General features: G+C 40.9%; 1 protein-coding gene across 1 annotated transcript in view; it reads left to right on the top strand.

Annotated features, from left to right (window-relative positions):
- COL4A4 (collagen type IV alpha 4 chain) overlaps positions 1-20,866 on the top strand; it is a 140,876-nt gene that overhangs the window by 68,929 nt on the left and 51,081 nt on the right. Inside the window, exons 12-24 of the mRNA XM_023740119.1 lie at positions 1,112-1,192; positions 1,994-2,047; positions 2,307-2,366; positions 3,718-3,762; positions 4,276-4,329; positions 5,770-5,839; positions 6,780-6,884; positions 10,679-10,837; positions 11,815-11,904; positions 13,769-13,932; positions 16,701-16,773; positions 17,924-18,030; positions 20,372-20,555. Coding sequence (XP_023595887.1) covers positions 1,112-1,192; positions 1,994-2,047; positions 2,307-2,366; positions 3,718-3,762; positions 4,276-4,329; positions 5,770-5,839; positions 6,780-6,884; positions 10,679-10,837; positions 11,815-11,904; positions 13,769-13,932; positions 16,701-16,773; positions 17,924-18,030; positions 20,372-20,555 — 1,246 coding nt within the window. The remainder of the gene's footprint in view (positions 1-1,111; positions 1,193-1,993; positions 2,048-2,306; positions 2,367-3,717; positions 3,763-4,275; positions 4,330-5,769; positions 5,840-6,779; positions 6,885-10,678; positions 10,838-11,814; positions 11,905-13,768; positions 13,933-16,700; positions 16,774-17,923; positions 18,031-20,371; positions 20,556-20,866) is intronic.

The raw sequence follows: 20,866 nt of genomic DNA on the forward strand, positions 1-20,866 counted from the left end.
TTATATGTACTAAGCATTTTATTTCTTTAATAAAATAATACTTAGAGGAAGATAATGTATAAATCCCATTTCACAGACAAGGAAAGTGACGTTTAGTTTAGAGGAGTTAAGGAAAATAGCGAGCAGAAATGAATTTTAGGTATTTCCCCCAAAGTAATTTGCAAAGTAATTTGCAAATCAGTAAGGGCCTGGTTTGCAAATGCAAGTGACCTGCCCAAGGACCTGTTTTTAGCTATGAAATTAGAGGGAGGATGATTCAAGTGTAGAATAATAATAATATTCAGAAAAGTACCAAATAATTATCTTCTAATTGAGGGTGAGAATTTTTTGTTGTACTGTGGCAGAATAAATTCAAAGAACATTTTCTTTTCCAAGAGACTAGAATCTGTGATGGTTCCAATAAAAACTTTTGGCTAATTATTTCATACAGTGAGTTCTAAAATATTATTGAAAAAATTATTTCTATTTATACATCTGGCAATAAATTGTAAATAACCTAAACCTAACCAGAGTGTCATGGTTTAGTAAATGATAGTTCATTCTTATCATAGATTGTTGTATAGGCATTAAAAACAATATTTTTGAAGAGTTTTTAGTATAATAGGAAAATGCTCACAAAATAGTATTGTTATAAAAGGGAAATATAAAATTATAAAAAATATAAATTTATAAAATATAAATTATATAGTATATTTTAAATTATTAAATAATTATTGAATGTTGATTGTATAGTATTATGGTAATTGTAATATATTAGTAATTAGTAAATTATTTTAAAAAATCATTATTCACATATATGTTTTATATATATCACAGGCACATACCCATACACACATATACAGATACGCAACACAAAGAACTATACCAAAATTTTAATAGAGATTGTCTCTGGGTGGTAGGATTATGGATCACTTTAATTTCTAAAATTTATTTTTAACAATAAGTATGTATTACATTTTTAATAAGAAAACTAATAAATATCATTTAAAATGACATGATGTACCTGCCATGATTTACATTTTAAATCCATGACCCTGCAGTGTAATTTGGATAAAGTCTTCTGTGTTTCAAAACATAATCTGAAATTTTATTATCTTCATTTTTTTTTAAGGGTGAAGTTGGCCGGCAAGGTTCTCCAGGACCAACCCTGTTGGTGGAGCCACCTGATTTTTGTCTCTATAAAGGAGAAAAGGTAATCCCCACATCCGTACCTTACCTGGGTAAAGTACTGTCAGTGAACATTTTCTGAACACATACTCTGTGCTAATAATGTGCTGAGCACCTTCCCTGCATCATCGCTATAATCCCACAAGAACCTTATCAGGTGGGCACTGTTATTACCCCACTGTACAGAGGAGGGAGATGAACCTCGGAAAGGTTAAGAACATTCTCAAGCTTATTCAGCTGCTAGGTGGGAGATCCTAGCTGAGAATGTTAAATTGTGACATGTCCTCCAAGACAGAAGACCCCATTCATGTTGTCCTTGATGTATGGGCTGAGAAGACCACTGGAAGCTCAATTATATACAGGTTTTTTGCTAACTGACATGGTAACAAATGCATAGAGCTGGGCTCATAAAAGACTCTTGGCAAATATTAATTCCTCTGTCAGCCTCCAGCACTGATGTTCCTGACGCCAATAGAAGGTTCTGTTTCCACTTTTTGGTTACTGGGCTAAATTTCTCTGCCTTTCTCAGAATGAGCCACTCTTCTCAATGGCTGCACTTTCAATTTGCATCTAGAGTCCTGGTTCCATAGTGGTCCCTTCCTGCGTCCCACAGTTACACCTCTCACACAGAGAGCTGGCCTGATAGTGTCAGCTTTATTAATCTGCTTGGGTTTCAATTGCTAACTAGTGACAATTGAAGAGTAATCTCTTATTTAAAAAAAAAGTTAATAAAACAGGTTATCAAAAGAAGAGATTTCTGAAAGAGATTGAATTCAGTATGCTAAATAATAAGAATAAGCCAGATGGTCTTTGTTGTGATCTGCAGGGTATAAAAGGAATGCCTGGAGTTACTGGGCCACCAGGACCTTTTGGATTCAAGGTAGCTTATTTAAGTACTCTCTCTCTTTAATTTGAATGATGTGCTATCTTAATTTTTAAAACAGTTACATGGTATTATCATTGCTTTAAATGATAATATATATTACTAGATTTTTCACTATTTTATCATCATCCTTTAGGGTGTCTATTCCAAAATAATCAAGTTTTCTTTAAGCTTTTGGAAAGAATTTTTGCTTTTTCTTTGAGTATTGCTGAAATGTTTTTCCTTGAATGTCTCTAAACACCATTATGTCTTAAAGGGAAAACCTGGCACTGGGCCAAAAGGAGAAAAAGGTATTATTGGATTCCCAGGACCTCGGGTAAGAGTCACTTATACCCCTGTTAACTTCAGCGAGTTGGGAGACATTTCTCATCCACATTCTTATAAGACTAGATCAATATTTTTTATTTTTTTAAATTCTTTTCTTTCTTCTTTGCCCACTCTTTTTTTTTTTTTAATTGTACTTCAGATGATGGTTTACAGAACAAATAGTTTCTCATATAACAGTACACATATTGTTTTATGAGAATGGTTAACAACCCCATGACATGTCAACACTGTCCCTTCTCAACCTTGGGTTCCCTGTTACCAGCTTTCGTGTCCCCTCCTGGCTTCTAGTCCTTGTCCCTGGACTGTTATGCCCCATTAGTCTCGTTTTGTTTTATGGGCCTGTCTAATCTTTGGCTGAATGGTGAACCTCAGGAGTGACTTCAATACTGAGCTAAAAGGGTGTCCGGGGGCCATACTCTCGGGGTTTCTTCAGTCTCTGTCAGGCCAGTAAGTCTGGTCTTTTTTTGTGAGTTAAAATTTTGTTCTACATTTTTCTCCAGCTCTGTCCTGGACAGAGCAGTCTAGATCAATATTTCTGCGTGCTCAAAAGTGAGAGATACCTCAAATAAGGACCATGTATTTTGGATAAGAATAGTATAATAGCTAAATTTCCCAGAGCATCCCTCCCATCGACACCATTTAAATAAAACGAGAAAGCAGAAGATGGAAGGATTGGGGGAAAGTAATGGGATTGTGACATTTCCGGTCTGGCTCAGTGTCGGTGTGATAATAGCTTGGAATTGCGCATTTCAGCCTAGTTGATAAGATAAGGTGATGATCTAGGGGCAGTAGCTAGAATAAAAGCACAGCGTCAGGCCCAAACGTCACCTCCCAGGTGGCTAGTAGACATCCTCATTCATGAATCATCATGGAGGCCAGACCCCAGCAGGCGTACACATTGAGTTTACTTGGCTGTGGATTTTGTGCCTAATGGGACAGTAGTGGCTTCCACGGTAATTTGTGAGGCTGATAATGCACAGAGCAACTCTTCATCTCCAGACGAATTATATTGCAATGATTTCAAAATTATTTGGCCCAGTGCAAGCGTTAGTTAACTAAATTAAAATAAAAGGTGCAACAACAACAACAAAATATGTTCTTGATTTGAAACACTGGCGGTGACATGGATTTTATGAATAAGACTGATCAAAGGTCAACTGAAATAGCAACTGTTATAAAGAAATGCAATCTATTTTATATTTGTTTGCTTTTATTCAGCTACCTTTGCAGACAAGATTAAATATCTATGAAGCAACCTCATGAGATGGAAAATGCTACATTGAACTGGTTCATGCGTTTTCATTTAATTCTGCTTGTGTTAATTTTTGTGAATTTATTAGGGTGACCCTGGTTCCCATGGAGTTCCAGGCTTTCCAGGATTAAAGGTAAATATATACCATTATACCATTACCAAACCAAACCTGCTGCTGTCAAGTTGATCCTGACTGATAGTGACCCTATAGGACAGAGTAGAACTGGCCCATAGGGTTTCCAAGGAGCAGCTGCTGGATTCAAACTGCTGACCTTTTGGTTAGCAGCCGAGCTCTTAACCACTGTGCCACCGGGGCTCCATACACCATTATAGAGGTGGGTGACAAATAAGTTTTCATTAGTAAACACAATTCAGTATCATTCAAAAATAGTATTTTTGTATGCAGGCACTCAGAAGCATGTAATTGGAAAGACAGACAGACACATTCTTTTTGTGAATTGCCTGATTTAGCTGTGGATACAAGAACTAAAACACAAGACTTTGTCTGGTACAACCTATAAGCAGAGTTAAAACTGCACAGCATCTCAGTGATCATGCATCATTCAAATTAAATATAAATGAGATAATTTGGCACTCTATCACTTTTTTTTTTCCTAACAAAAGGCATGTTTGTGGTTGTTTGTAGGGGGAACCAGGACTGGTTGGTGATCCTGGGCCGTTTGGATTTCTTGGCTCAAAGGTAAAAAAGTGAGCCTTTTCAAGTAGAGCCTTGATAAAACTTTGTATCCTTTATGTTATCTAATTTATTTTAAAAAAATAATTTAAAGAATTGTTCATAAATGTAACTGCACCATAGGGTTTCCAAGGCTGTAAATCTTTGTAGAAGCAGACTGCTGCATCTTTCTCCTGTGGATTGGCTGGTGGGTTCTAACTGCTAACTTTTCCGGTTAGCAGCTGAGTGCTTTAACCACTGCACCACTAGGGCTCCTTAACTTTTTGTAAAGGACAAGTTAATTTTGTTTAGATTACGCTAAGATATGTTGTAATGATTACATATTACATTTGAGAAATGATCTTTTAGGAGGTGAATAATAATGAAAGCTTCAAAAATTCCATAGGGATAAAACAGTATCAAGATTAAAAATGAAGGGGACTTGATCAAAGATTATGTAGAATTCTGATCAAAAGGGAGAGAGTATGGAACAGAATTCAAATTCTCAATGGAATCCAGACTTCCTGGAGCCTTTGAGCCTGGAAGAACCCCCCAAAACTATTGCCCTGAGGAAATCTTTAAAGCCTGAAACCAAAAATATCCCCTGCTGTCTTCTTTAAACCAAGCAATAGTTTGACTTACTTAGTAAAGAATGTCTGCCTGGAATGTTGTACTCTTTTAAAGAACTATCTGTATGGAATCAAACTGACAACAGTAATTCGAAAAGTTAGATAGGAAGTTTGGAGGGTAGTGACTATGTCAATGGGGGAGGAACAATTCAGAAAAGGAGGGTGAGAAGCGTTGCACAACTTGAAAAACGTAATCAATGTCACTGAATTGTACATGTAAAGATTGTTGAATTGGTATATGTTCTGCTGCATATATTTTCAACAACAACAACAAATAAATTATTAAAAAAAAAATGAAGGGAGCCCTTGAGATCTCCCTGCTTTTAACCACGACTGCGTTTCTTCCTTTTCTTTGTCACCTCTGTGACCTCGTATGTAGTACTCACTCAGAACAAGCCAGGGAGGCAGTAAGGGAATAAACGGGGAAGGGAGGACATTTGCTGCTAAAATAAAATCTAGAATCAGAACTTGCTAGTTGAATAAGCCAGCTCTTGGTCCTGAAGTGCCAAGATAGAGGTTAATGCCTGTAGATATTGAAGAAACTTAATGGCTTGAGAGGTATCTAATTTATGCAGATGGCCTAATTTGGCTGGAGTTTTTAGATTATTTTCTTTTGTGTGAGTTTTGCCAGTTGGTCATTGACTTCTGCTCGTAGGTGGCAGGTTGGATGCATCGTTCTTCCTCCTAGAATTCTGAGTCATTCATTTCTCTAGCCAGCCTACAATCTCTATGTCTTATTATAAATGCACTCGTGGTCCTTCTAATATTTATTTAATGCCAGGCGACTTGAGAAAAATATGAATCTTTCTAAGAAGAGTGAATGAATGCATGATTTCAGGGGGATCCTGGAGACCGTGGACACCGAGGACCACCAGGTGTTTTGTTAACTCCACCTGTTCCACTCAAAGGTTTGTGTTCTCTTCAATTCCTCTGTAAATTACTCCGAAATGGGATTTGAGTGGCCCCAACATGACCCTGTTCCAGTACACTAGGTATTTAGCACACACACACAAAAAAAACAAGCCTGTTGCCGTCAAGTAGATTCCAACTCCTAGCGACCCTATACGACAGGGTAGAACTGCCTCATACAGTTTCCAAGGAGTGCCTGGTGGATTTGAACGGCCAGCCTTTTGGTTAGCAGCTGTAGCTCTTAACCAGTACGCTACCAGGGTTTCCCCTTAGCACACTAGGTAGGCTAAATACCTGCATTTGGCCATCAGTATGTAATGATACACGTTCAGGAAGTGATGTGCCCTTAGTTCGTTTCTATTGGCATAAGATATCAACTTTTATTTTAGTGTGTAAGCTGTATACCAAGGTTTTAAGTATGTCACTTTTCAGAAACTAGTTTTTTTTAATCACTAAAAAAAGTATAAAGCCATTTGACTAATATGTACCGCAAGATGCTGCCATGAAGGAAAAAAGAAAGTTAAACCCGTTGCCATCAAGTCACTTCCTACTAATGGCGACCTCATGTGTGCCGGAGTATAACTGTGCCCCATAGGGTTTTTAATGGCTGATATTTTATGAGTAGTTCGCCAGGCCTTTCTTCTGAGATGCTTCTGTGTGGCCTCAAACCTCCAGTCTTTCAGCTAGCAGCTGAGCGCATTAACCACTTGCACCACCCTGGCCTAAATCAATGACAGAGCTCCACTCAAAGTTCATGTGTCTGCAGAAGAGGGGCAGCGGAGAGGTCCAGACCTCAGATACTCTACTTTAAATGTGGTAAAAAAAATACTGCAAAACAGTCAGATTATCCTTTACTAAGCCTCACAAAAAGGAAGTGTGCTTAAATTTTAATACGTATATAAACATTAATCTATTCATATGTACAATTCTCTTTGGCAGGCCCTCCAGGGGATCCGGGGTTCCCTGGCCACTATGGAGAAGTGGGGGCAGTTGGACCGCCTGGTCCCCCGGGTCCCTCAGGTAGACCAGGGGAAGCCCGGGCAGGTAAGAATTCAAGGGTCTTTTCCTGCCAGTTTTCCTACATCATCATCCACACCATGGTTTTCAACTCGAGCACATATTGAAATCACCTTGTTGTTGTAAGGTGCTGTCAGGTCAGTTCTGACTCACAGGGACCTTGTGTACAACAGAACAAAACACTATCCAGTCTTGCGCCATCCTCAGGATCGTTGCTATGTTTGAGCCCATTGTTGCAGCCACTGTGTCAATCCATCTCTTTGAAGGTCTTCCTCTTTTTTGCTGACCTTCTACTTTACCAAGCATGATGTCCTTCTCCAGGAACTGGTCCCTGCTGATAACATGCCCAAAGCACGTGAGACGAAGTCTCGCCATCTTCACTTCTAAGGAGCATTCTGGCTGTTCTCCTTCCAACACAGATCATCTTAGCCTGTTGCCGTTGACTGGGTTCTGACTCAGAGCGACCCTATAGAACAGAGTAGAACTGCCCCAGAGCGTTTCCAAGGAGCAACTGGTGGATTCAAACTGCTGACCTTTTTGTTAGCAGCCAGGTCTTAACCATTTTGCCACCAGGGCGCCACAGGTCACCTTAAGAACTTCTAAAAATACTGATGCCTGTGCCCCATCCCAGATCAGGCACACCAGACTCTTTGGGAGATGGGTTCAGTCAACTGTATTGTAAAACTGCCCTAGTATTTCTAAAGTATGGGGGCACTGGTGGTTCAGTGGTGGAATTCTCACCTTCCATGCAGGAGATCCAGTTGGAGTCTCGGCCAGTGTACCTTATGCGCAGCCACCACCTGTCTGTCAGTGGAGGCTTACGTGTTGCTATTATGCGTAGCTCTGCTATCAACAGGTTTCAGCAGAACTTCCAGACTAAGACAGACTAGGAAGAAAGGCCTGGTGATCTACTTCTGAAAATCAGTCAGTGAAACCCTATGGAACGTTCGAACCACAACCCATCGTGGGGATGGCGCAGGATCAGGTAGCATTTTGTTCTTCTGTACACGGGATCTGCGTGAGTCGGACCAACTCAAAGGCAGCTAACAACATCTCTAATGTACAGCCAGAGTTAAGAACCACTGAACTCAAACCAGTCAATTACTTATTTGGAAGAAATAGTTTCCCAGGATGCACCTCAAAAATATTCAGTCACCATCTCAGGGATTTATTTGGACCAATAAGCAACATCATGATAAACAGATAATATTGAAGTTGTTAAGGATTTCATTTTAATTGGATCCATAATCAATTCCCATGGAAGCAGCAGTCAAAAAATCAAACGATGTATTGCATCGGGCAAATCTGCTGCAAAGGACCTTTAAACATTTTTTAACACTTCAAAGAGTTGAAAAGTAAAGATGTCACTTTGGGACTAAGGTGCACCTAACCCAAGCCATGGTGTTTTCAGTCATCTCATATGCATTCAGAAGCTGGACAATGAGTAAGAAAGACCAAAGAAGAATTGATGCCTTTGAATTATGGTGTTGGTGAAGAACACCGAGTATACCATAAACTGCCAGAAGAATGAACACATTTGTCTTGGAGGAACTACAGTCAGAATGCTCCTTAGAAGCAAGGATGACGAACATTCGTCTCACGTACTTAGGACATGTTATCAGGAGGGACCAGTCCCTAGAGAAGAACATCATGCCTGGTAAAGTAGAGGGTCAATGAAAAAGAGGAAGACCCTCAACAAGATGGATTGACGCAGTGTTTGCAACAGTAGACTCAGACATAGCAATGATTGTGAGGATGGCGCAGGACCAGATAATGCTTCATTCTGTTGTACAAAGGGTCACTATGAGTCAGAACCGACTTAACACCACCTATCAGCAACATCTCAGGGGTATTTTGAAGAATATGCATGTGTAACAGGCTTCCCACAAGTTATCACATGCAGATAAATTTGGGAACTGCTGCTAGAGTTAGTGTTTTATTCACCTTTTCCAGCCTCCTGGAAGGCTCTCCCTCCTGTTAAATTCAATTCATCTGTCTAGGCCCCAATTTAAACCTCCTACATGAAACACAGAAATAAAAATGTATAAATTAAAAAATAAAACTTTGATTCAAACTTGGTTAAAAAAACAAACAAACAAAACACAGCCCTACCCCCTCAAAAATAAATAAAGCAACTGTAGGTCACCGTGATATTTGATGAAGAGCCTGGGAAAGAGTCCTGTTGACCTAAGTACTTTGAAGTCTTTCAAGTGCTGTGGTGGTTGATATTCTTAGTGAGATTAGGAAGAGAAGGTTAGAGGAGATTTGCGTTCTGTGAGCCCAGGAGAACAGATTAAACCTCTGAGGAGAAAAGTCTTGAATAAATGTAATTTTATCCAGCCTGTATCTCTTATGTTTATGGACAAAGAATAAGAAGTTTCTGGAGATATTCAACTGTTAATATGAATTCTTGATTGATCTTCCAGGAATGTCACTGGCAGATTGTGAGCTCTGATAACCACGGAGGTAGTCAAGTGATGTACAGTTGATTAATATGTAGATAGCAAGGTTTTGGTTAATTGACGCAGGGCTGTATCAGTCTTATAGAATATTCTGTTAGAATATTTTGAAGCACTAGACTCTGGTCTTAGATTACTTCTTTCAGGCTTGTTTATGATAAAATAGTGCCTCCAGCAGATTGAAGTCAAAACACAATTGGAATAAGAAACAAGTGTCTCTAGGAGATTCCAACTTAAATGTAACAGTTGTTGTGTGCCGATTCTGACTCATAGCAACCCTACAGGACAGAGTAGAACTGCCCTGCAGGGTTTCCTAGCCTGTAATCTTTACAGAAGCAGATCTCCAGGTAATTTCCCCCATGGAGTGGCTGATGGGTTTGAACAGCTGACCTTCCAGTTAGCAGCCAAGTGCTTAACCATTGCACCACCAGAACTCCTTAAAAATAACAAACAAACAAAAAAGCCCAAGCCCATTGCTGTCGAGTTGATTCTGACTCATAGCAACCCTATAAGATGGAGTAGAACTGCCCCATAGGGTTTCCAAGGAGCAGCTGGTGGATTTGAACTGTTGACCTTCTGATTAGCAAGCAAGCTGTTAACCACTATGACACCAAGGCTCCTGGTAATGTATATAGCTCTTAAAAACCCATTCCCTTAGAGTCGATTCCGACTCATAGCAACCCCCTAGGGTTTCCAAGGCTGTCAGTCTTTACGGAAGGAGACTGCCACATCTTCCTCCCTTGGAGTGACTGGTAGGTTCAAACCTCTGGCCTTTTGGTTAGCAGCAGAACACTTTAACCACTGTGTCACCAGGTCTCCTTTATAGCCTTTACATATTTTGATTTTATAATTATGTATAATATTTACCGTGGAGTAAGCAGGGTTTTGGAGTCAAGACACTTGGAATTGAACCCCAGCCTTGCATAGTAGAGTGTATATAGCCCAATAGTTCTGAGGCTACCCTGGAAAGAGTGGTATTTTACCTTCTACAGAGACAATGATGTGTCTATATTTTGGGTCTTTAAATGTGCTAACATGTTTATTCAGATTATTTTTACTAAGTTATCAAGGTGGAAAATGCCAAAAAATTTAATTGCAATTAAATAATATGTGTTTCTTTGCCAGTAACCCCATAAAACGGGGAAAAACTAAGAAAATCTGATTCCCCGGACGTGTGTGTGACCACTTGTGTGCTTGTTTACAAGGAGGCAAGGCATTTTGATGGCTGTGATATTCATTATTTTTTAGCTCTTTTTCTTTAAAAAGTTCAGTGGCGTAAGGAAGCTCTTGGATTTTGCTTTCTTCTGCAGAAAAGCTCACTCTGATAGTATATGTGATTTTCATTATTGATTTCTCTTGGAGGCATGATGGGACCTCCAGGGCCCCGAGGGTTTCCTGGTCGTCCGGGGCTTCCAGGGACAGCTGGTATTCCTGGGAGAGCTGCTCCAGGAAAACCAGGAAACCCAGGACCACCTGGCCTGCCCGGAGCGCCAGGACTGCAGGGACCCCCAGGATCAGATGGTAAAGTGATCCTCATTCATCTTCGTTAGCATTTATGTTACGTTTGATGCTGCAGGGTCATTCAAAAAATATGACTTTTTAGGTAATTTCGAGGGTATATAATATTTCATGAGCTGAGTTAGTACTAAGTCTTTTTTTAGAAATAAGTAAACTGAGGTTGGACTCTTAATGTCAATTAAAGTATGTGAAATTACTCTGTTGGGAATTTTAAGTGTGAATGATAGAATTCACCTTCTCTAGAAGGAAGTCAAAGGATAACGTTTAAATGGAAAAATTAGGAAATAACAATACAGACATGTTGAATGGCAAAATAGAGGCAAATAATCCAAGAGCCAGCTACACGTGTAGAAATAATTGCTTTCCCAATGGCCAGCTTGGGATTCAGCTTTCCAAGATCTGCTATGTCCTTCTAAAATTTTGTTGTTATTGTTTCTTTTCCCTTTTTCTTGGTCCTGTGGTCTTATGTCCTTTCACTGTCCTTTTTTTTTTTTTTTTCATGAGATTTTTGGGAGAGAACAGAATTTATTGTTGGTGGTTTGTCTGCCATCTCAGATGTCTCTGAAATTTTGCTTTGAAATGTCCTGCTTTATGCTCTTTTCATTAGGTAGTGATTGCCAATAAAGGGGATGGAAAGCTGTTTGCTGACTCTTAGCTTTTTTTTAATTTGTTCATTTATTTGTTTGTTTTGTGTTTCATTACTTTGTTCTGCAGGCTACTAAATTAGACTGGGATTAAGGATGGCTTTATAAATGGTTGTGATACCAGATATGTGGTATGACAGCATATGGTCTATCTCTGTACATGATCAGATGTCAGAGGGAAAGAATCATAGGAAGGGAATGGAAGAAAGTATAAGGAAAAGAAGGGAAACTTAGGAAAGAGGATGTGAGTGCAAGAGACACTAAAACTTGTCCTATAGAAGACATTCCTAAAAAAATATGTGATTCTTTTCTGTCCACCCCTTACCCACCGTAAAGTTATATATTGTAGTGTTGGGAACCCTGGACCACAAGGAATAAAAGGCAAAATGGGTCCTCCAGGAAGAAGAGGCTCCAAAGGAGAAAAAGGCAAGTATGCATCAAGGGTAGTATTTTCTAGAAGGCAATAATGTATGAAGGATTGAGGGCATACACAAAATGGACAATGTGGCATTTCCTTCAGTTTTGTTACTCACCTTATTTGCCCTCATGAGTACTCAGCCTCATTATGTGCTTATGATGTGATTAAATCTCACCAGAAAACTCAGATCCTCTTATGAGTATCTTAGCACATAAAGGAGACACTCACTTGCCATGGAATTTGCCTGAAGATAGTGACTTTCCTCATGGGTCCTCTTGATTCCTTGAGAGCAGCAGAGACAGGATAGTACTGCTATTATATCTCAGTCTCTCTCTGCAGGGTCCTCAGTTTCCAGGCTCTTCATATGCCTGTAATCCTATCTATCTCCACTCTACATTGTTTTGCATCTTTTTTTAAAAAACAGACTTTATCTTTTAGAGCAGTTTTAGGTTTGCAAAAATTGTGCAGAAAATACAGAGTTTCCATATATCCCCTCTCCCTCCTGTACACTGTTTCTTCTGTGATTAACATCTTGATAAACCAATATAGATACATTATTATTAATGAAAATCCATAGTTTACATTAGGGTTCACATCTGACTTCTTTTTAATCCACCTGGTCAGGTGGGGGGTGGTCTTGTTGTATGCTATGGAGTTCATTCTAACTCCAGCGACTGTATAGGACAGAATAGAACCCCCGTAGGCTTTCCAAGGCTGTAATCTTTATGACGAAACCCTGGTGGCATAGTGGTTAAGGGCTACAGCTGCTAACCAAATGGTCGGCAGTTCGAGTCCACCAGGTGCTCCTTGGAAACTCTATGGGGCAGTTCTACTCTGTCCTGTAGGGTTGCTAGGAGTCGGAATCAACTCAACGGCAGTGGGTTAGTTAGTTAATCTTTATGAAAGCAGACTAGATCTTTCTCCTCTGGAGCTGCTGGTGGGTTTGAGTTGCCAGCCTTTCAGTTAGCAGCCAAGACCATAACCACTGCACCCCCAGGGTGAAAAAAAACAAACCCGTTGCCGTCGAGTTGATTCCGACGCGTAGCAACCCTACAGGACAGAGTAGAACTGCCCCATATGGTTTCCAAGGAGCACCTAGTGGATTTGAACTTCTGACGTTTTGGTTAGCAGCCATAGCTCTTAACCACTACACTGCCAGTGTTTCCCACCACCAGGATAAAACCAAAAAAAAAACCAAACTCATTGCCATCGGGTCGATTCCGACTCATAGTGACCCTATAGACAGAGTAGAACGGCCCCATCTGGTTTCCAAGGAGCGCCTGGTGTGGTAGGAGAGTATAAATACAGCTGAGGAGTTTGGCTCTCCAGAAAGACTGTTTTTTGGTTTGTTGATTTTGGATCAAATGTCCTAATGATGAGAGAATGCCTTGTGGTGAATCATCACGTGTACTGTAACATGCAATGCCATAAATCATCCCTGCTCACATGCAATTTTCTTTGTTCAGAGTTTCTGTTCTAATCTAATTTATTTACAGTCTCATTTATTTTTTTTGGTTTCTTCAATAGAAGACAAATGAGAAGCTTTCAAACTTTTAAAAGTAAGAGACTTTATTTTTAAAGTTTCTTCAGAAGAATTGGACATAAATTTTCACCCTAGACTTTATCAGAATGAGGTCATTAAGAAACAAGACACTCTGTTTGTCTAGAAACTCTCAACCTATCCCTGGTTGACTATGCCATGCCCCCATGCTGTCCTTCCAGCCCCCACATCACACGTTATCAATTGCTTGTAATAAAAATTGTTCACATCGGACTCTCCCCACCCCTTAGGTATTGGTTGTATATGGTAAAGCCCATATTGTGGATTTTATTCAGAAAACATGACAATGTTGCATTTTATTCTCTGTCTAGGAAACGAAGGGCTCTGTGCCTGCGAGCCTGGTCCCATGGGGCCTCCTGGTCTCCCAGGACTTCCTGGGCAGCAGGGTAGTAAGGGAGACTTGGGGCTTCCGGGGTGGCTTGGAGAAAGAGGGGACCCAGGTCCTCCTGGTGCCGAAGGATCTCCGGGGCCACCAGTGAGTAACTCTTACCAGTACAATATTTCTAGTTAAAAGTGGTAGAAGGTGACAGCATTCAAATATGCCTCTTTTTAATTTATGAATAGTATATGTTATATTTTGAATCTCTGCATATATATTAATGACAAAAAATCACCTATATTCATTCATCCATCCATCTGTGTTTCATTCAATTAATATTTATTGAGCACTTACAATGTTCCAGACACTGTTACTGGTGCTGGCGATATGACAGGGACCATAACATAGTCTCTGCTTTTGTGGAGCTTCCATTCTATTGGGAGGACACAGACCATATGACAGATAGACAAGTGAATGTATAGTATGTCAGATGGTGGTTTTATTTTTGTGGGTATTTGTTTTTGCATTATTATGAGATTTAAAGCTTCCCTGAAAGAGCCCTGGTGGCACAATGTTTAAGTGCTCGGCTACTAACCGAAAGGTCTGTGGTTCAAACCCAACGGCGGCTCTGTGGCGGCTCTGCCCCCGTAAAGGTTACAGCCTAGAAAACCCTATGGGACAGTTCTATTCTGTTCTACAGGGTCGCCATGAGTCAGAATCGACTCGATGGCACCCAACAACAGCAAGGCTTCCCTTGAAAAATCAGGAGCTCACTAACATGAGACCTTCTGTCTTCCCACGGCCACTGGAAGCTGAGAGGTGGCTGTCCTTGTCAGTGGAGGCCTGGGCACTCCAGTCTCCATCATCCTCACCTGCCTTCTTCCTTCAAAAGGACCTGGCCCCCGTGGGCACCTGCCATTGAAGTCCATGATCTAGACTGTGTATAAAGAAACCAGTACATGCCTGGCAAAAAGAGCCTTGTGTTGATGCTGGCCTTTGTCCTACTAACATCTCCGTTTAGTGACCTCAAGGTCTTGGAATTTTGAAAAGTAGCCCTCAATCCCAAAGCTGCTGGGAACTTCTGCCCCAAGAATCACATAGGTTAAACATTGATGTGACTACGGTCTAAGCACCGTGATGACAAGATTGCCTTGTAAACCACTGGATCCCCAGTCCTTGGAATAGTCCTGGCACTTCGTAGGTTCTCAGGAAACGTTTGTTCAACAAAATCCAGACACAGCTTCAGTAACTTTATTTTCTTCCCAGCTCAAATAAGTCTGTGATCAGACTCTGGAACTCAAAGTTCTACATCTACAATGCAGGAGAACAATTCATCATACATCTTAAATACACTGCTCAGAATTCCAGGTTGTATTCATTCTTCCAGAGTACCAAGGTCTTAGTTATTAAGCCTGCCTCTGGTTCAAATGCTATGTGAATAGTGTTCTCCCTTGATAATTGATCCATCAGAAGGCTGCTTTCATCATTCACCACTTGGACTGGATACTGTACCCCACACATGTTGGTCCTGTCCTATAGCCACTGATGACTTAGTACATACATTAACAATAAGAATAAAAACAGCACTTAACACATAGTAACACTTCGTGATTTCTAACATTCCCTTTCTGTTGAATTTATCCGTTTCAACTAAGAAATTTCTTCCACCCACCTTTTTGATGGCTGATAGGCAGGATGCTATACTAGAATGATGCTCTCAGGGATATTGAGCAGTGGGTATGGAGCTTTTTTTTTTTTTTTTTTTAAATCTATAGTAGATGGCTTCCAGCCATTTTGTCAGCTTGAGTTTTTATGCCTGTTGTGTACATTTTTAGCTGCTTCTTTGCTTTTACCGCTTCATGCCAACAATTGCGCTTACCTCCCCTTCCTTTTATAGTTTACTGCGTATAGATTAGTATAGGCCAGTTCAAACGAAAATTAAGCTTGTTTCAACTCATTGTTAGATTGTATGAAAATAAGACCAGGTAAGATCTGTCTGAGACAGCAAATGGTTTGCTCAGTCATTTTTTACCTCTGCCAGATTCTAGGCTATTTCCTGATGATTGACGTCACTAAATAGGTGACTGCAAGTCATGTGCAGTGTTTCTATAACTATATTAGATATAGTGTTTGGTCACTCTAATATACTGACAGTAGGTTTCCAGATTTTTGGCATCACCTGATACTCAATCATATGTAGCACTTACAAAAACCATAACCCAAATAGTCCAGTATCAGCAATGCTGAGGTCAAAAGATGATGGGCCCATCAGGCTACATTAGTTGTTTACTTGTTTTACAGAGGGAATGTATTGACAACAGCAAAGGTCCCTATTTTTCTTTCTCTCACTCATCAATTTCTCTTAGTGTCACAGTTATTTCCATGCCTCTCTCATTACAAAGTCATTCCTAAGCCTCTGCCTTAAGCTCTAGTGGCAACTCCTGTTGTTAACAGTCCTCCATCCTTTTCCTCTCAATTCTACATTAAAAAGCCCAAGATAATTTAATTTTAAAAAAAGCTGTTTATTTTGAGATAGTTTAAGACTCACGAAAAGTTGCACAAATCATACAGAGAGTTCTCATGTACCCTTCACCCAGCTTCCCCCAATGATAATACCTCACATAACCATAGTACATTGCCAAAACCAGGAAATTGACCTTGCTACATTTCTATTAACTCAGGTACAGACCTTATTCAAATTTCACCAGTTTTTACGTGCTGTCCAAGAGCCTCAACTTGTAAGGTAGGATCTTACACCAAGATAGGATCTTGGAAGGCAGGGAACAGAAGGAGACCGAGAGTGCCAAACCAGACTTTTTAGCAAGTGATGTAACAGGGAGGAAAAGAGAAATCATATATACAGACGTGAATAACTTTTGATCCATTACAAGTAAACTAATTTGTTCTTCTCATTTTTCACCAAGGGAAAACCTGGTGCCTCAGGACCACGTGGCAACAAAGGAGAAAAGGGTGACATGGTTGTATCGAGAGTTAAAGGTGAGCATAATCAATCATTTAGCTCCCTGCCACTTTATGAATGATGCAGGAACCATCCTGAATTATTTATGAGCAATCCTCTTGTATTAGTTTCCCCTGTGACCACAGATCAATTCAGTGACAAGACCTGGGATTGTTGAGGTTGCTTTAAAAAATACTCCCTGCCCTTCTTAGGGTCCTATGACTGGTGAGCCCCAAATTCTGTCTCATATTTGAAAACATAAATGCTCCCTTAGTCACGTGCTCAAATTCTCATTGTGGTGAAACAGGGCCTCCTTTGACATGCTAGTGTTTATTTGCTGCATTATAGTATCCAGTACTAGCCAGGAATATGTGGTTGTAAGTGAGAGAAATCCAGCTTGAAGTAGTTTAAGAAAAAAATATATGTAACTTATTGAACTCAGCTGCTAACGAAAAGGTCAGCATTTTGAATCCACCAGCTGCTCCTTGGAAACCCTGTGGGGCAGTTCTACTCTGTCCTGTAGGGTTGCTATGAGTTGGAATTGACTCATTGGTATTAGATTTGGGGTTTTTTTTGTTTATTGGCTCACCTAAACAAAGTTTAAAAGATTAAACACAAGGTCAACACTGGGGACAGCTGGATCCAGAGTCTCAAATGGCATCAGCAGGCTCTCTCTGCATCTTTCATTGCATAATCTGCATTCTTTCCCAGGGACTGGTTTTCTCTTGGCTGTGGGGTGCATGGCCCCGGGCAGCTCCAAATTCTTACAAGCAGAGATGAAAGAAAACCTACATTGTCAGCTTCAGTTAGGAAAAAAGAAAAAAAGTCAGAAGGAATTAGATTAGCTCAGACCATGTGCCCAACTGTGGACCATCCTCCATTCACTATAGCCAGGGGATAGAGTACCATGTTTGCATAGGATGTGCAGGGCTAGACGCTCAGATTGGCACCTCCACACACAACCTCCTATTGAAATGGGAAAAGGAAGTAATTGAGTGGGTTTGGTGATTGTCATCCTTCCCTCAGACCTTTGCGTGGTTGTCTTCGTGTGAGTTTGGGCAACTCAAGCACTCAGAGGAAACGCTAACCACCTACGCAGAGTCAAAGTCATTATCTTTTTCTTTAGTCCTTTCTCTACCTCACCCCTTGTTGATGAAGGCTGGGATGTCTTTTGGCCTCTGTTTCCAGGGCACAAAGGAGAAAGAGGTCCTGATGGGCCCCCAGGATTCCCAGGGCAACAGGGACAAGATGGTTGGGATGGACTTGCTGGAGGAAGAGGAGACCCAGGACCCCCAGTATGTATAATTCTTTCACTGCTGTAGAATTTCCCTTTCTTATATGGTCACACAAACAGTTCTTAATTTACCAAGGAGTAACTCAGTAGAGGGTCAACATGCTGTAAGTCAGAGCATGTTGACCCTGTATTGAGTTCACTGGTATGTAAAGATAATGCTAATACAAGGTATGGCACAATTGGAAATAGCCTAATATCCCGAGTGGTGGTTCAGTCACAGCAAGACTTTCTGTCCCCAGTCTTTTATCAGTCTCGTGGTGTGTATTTCCTTCTGGGGCCCTTGTTTCTTCAGAGCCCCCACTGATGTCGGATCATATCTCGTTGGCTTTGTGAAGTGGAGTATAGGGCACAGGTCCTGATAATTAGCTTCAGTTCTGTTCCCTAGTGAAGAGACCCAAAACCCAAAAAACCCATTGCGGTCGAGTCGATTCTGACTCCTAGCAACCCTATAGGACAGAGTAGAACTGCCCCATAGGGTTTCTAAGGAGCACGTGGTGGATTTGAACTGCTGACCTTTTGGTTAGCAGCCACAGCTCTTAACCACTAAGCCACCAGGGTGAAGAGACATACGAGGGGAAGTAGCAAGAAACTAGTGCAAATCCACTGAATTGATGGGTTTACTAATGGAAAATGCCACTGATAAATGATTTTTCTACATTTTTCAATCATGATTTGGGGGGAAACTATACGTAGGTAAGGAAGAGAATAAGAAAAGAATATGAGACATGATCCCATGTTCAGGAAATTAAAGTGTCTTGAGTATGCGAGGCACTTTTGAACGTTTACAATGTCGCGGAAACTGGGCTAGATGTTTTTATGTATAAAGAGCGTGTGAGGCACCTCTGGGTGGATCAAACCTCCAACCTCGCAATTAGTTACCGAGGAAGTTAACCATCTGCACCACTGTTTTTATGTAGAGCAGTAGCCTTACCCCGTTGCCATCGAGTCAGTTCCGACTCATAGCGACCCTATAGGACAGAGTAGAACTGGCCCATCCAGACACACACAAAAGACCATCGTAGACCACATTTGAGGCCAGGCCACTCAGAAGAATAGAGGACAGGACCCTCATCTCCAGTAGGCCAGTGTCCTTGCAGCCCTTTATTTGCTCAGCACACAGCTCAGGGTGCCCTTCATTCCTTCAACACCCAGCTCCGGCCAGGGAGCTGAGATCCACAGCTGGTGATGCAGGGGCAGCCCTGCTTTGAAAGCCTCATTGTTCCCTGGAGCTGCTGTCTCCACATAGAGTGCTTGAGGGGCTCCCACAAGGGACTTGCCAGCTACAGGAGCCACCACTCAAGGAAGCCCCAAACTAGGGCCCCCCAGCAGGCCTTTATAATTCTTCCAGACCAGCTGCTGGGTAGTGCAAATGGTTAAGTGCCCAGCTACTAAGTGGTTGATGGTTCGAACACACCCAGAGGTGCCTTGGAAGAAAGACCTGGTGATCTACTTCTGATAGGTCACAGCCATGAAACCTTCTGGGGCACAGTTCTAACTCTGACATACGTGGGGTCACTGTGAGTTGGAATCAACTCAAGAGCAACTCATTTTTGTTTTGTTCTGTTTCATTGTTTTGAGACCAGATGCAAACTTAGCAACCAGGGATCAGTTGGACCCTGGTTTGGTTTGGCAAGCTGATGTTCCAAGTTTACTTAGGTTTCTGGAGGAACAGAGCTAGATCGTTAACCCAAGGTCAAATTCCCATGCAGGAGAGGTGAGGATTTGTTAACTCTTTACCCCCAGACTTGGAGTTGTGATGGAATCTCTGTGCCTTCTCAGAAGAAGGCAGGAAAACAATTTCAAATATAGAAGAACTTATCAATTATAAGTCCATCACCTCCCGTGATATCCTTATTTCTAAATTTTATAATCTTTGATATTAGTGGCTCTGTATAAAATTTTGTATTCTACATTTGAGGTGTATTCAAAAAAGTGGGAGAAAAATATATATAGGTAAAATACTGAGAAACTTCTAAGTTAATCATTCTAAATTACATTTGCTAGTGATGAACTAGAGTTCTGGGTAGTACAGATGGTTAACATGCTCAGCTGCTAACTGAAAGGTTGGAGGTTTGAGCTCATCCAGAGGTGCCTTGGAAGAAAGTCCTGGCAATCTACTTCTGAAAAATCAGCCATTGAAAACCTTATGGAGCACAGTTCTCCTCTGACACACGTGGGGCCGCCGTGAGTTGGAATTGACTCTTGGGCAACTGGATTTACTGCTGAACTGTCTGTTGGAAATGAGGACTTTCTTTGCATGTGTTTTTATAGCCTGCAATGACAGCTTTGAGTTTATGGACTTTCAAAGGTTGGTAATTGACTCATGACCTCAACATTCCTAGGGGGATCATGAAGATGCAACCCCAGGTGGAAAAGGGTTTCCTGGACCGCCAGGGCCCCCAGGCAGAGCAGGATCTGTGGGACCTCCAGGTCTGGGATTTCCTGGTCCACCAGGAGAGAGAGGGAGACCAGGAGCTCCAGGCTACCCCGGCGTGAGAGGCCCTGATGGCTTGAAGGGCCCGAGAGGTAATATGAATGGTTTTGTGGCAGAAACTTCAGTGAAATCGTGAATGCTAAAGTGAGCCTCTCTTCCAGGCAAAGTTATTATAGCTACAGCAAAACAGCTAAATAAAATTCCATCAAGGCGCTGTTCCAACCTCCAGTGTAGTCAAATAAATAAAAGCATTACGACACAGTTGATATTTACAGCAAATGCTGTAAATACTAAAATGTTAATCTGTCTGTGTTGCTTTTTGTTTAGCATACCAAAATTGATTTCATTCATTTCGTAGTATCAATTTACACAATTTGATCTTCTTAAAGTTATATATGTATGT

This window comes from Trichechus manatus, unplaced genomic scaffold (genome assembly GCF_000243295.1).
Source record: "Trichechus manatus latirostris isolate Lorelei unplaced genomic scaffold, TriManLat1.0 scaffold00147, whole genome shotgun sequence".
NCBI lineage: Eukaryota > Metazoa > Chordata > Mammalia > Sirenia > Trichechidae > Trichechus > Trichechus manatus.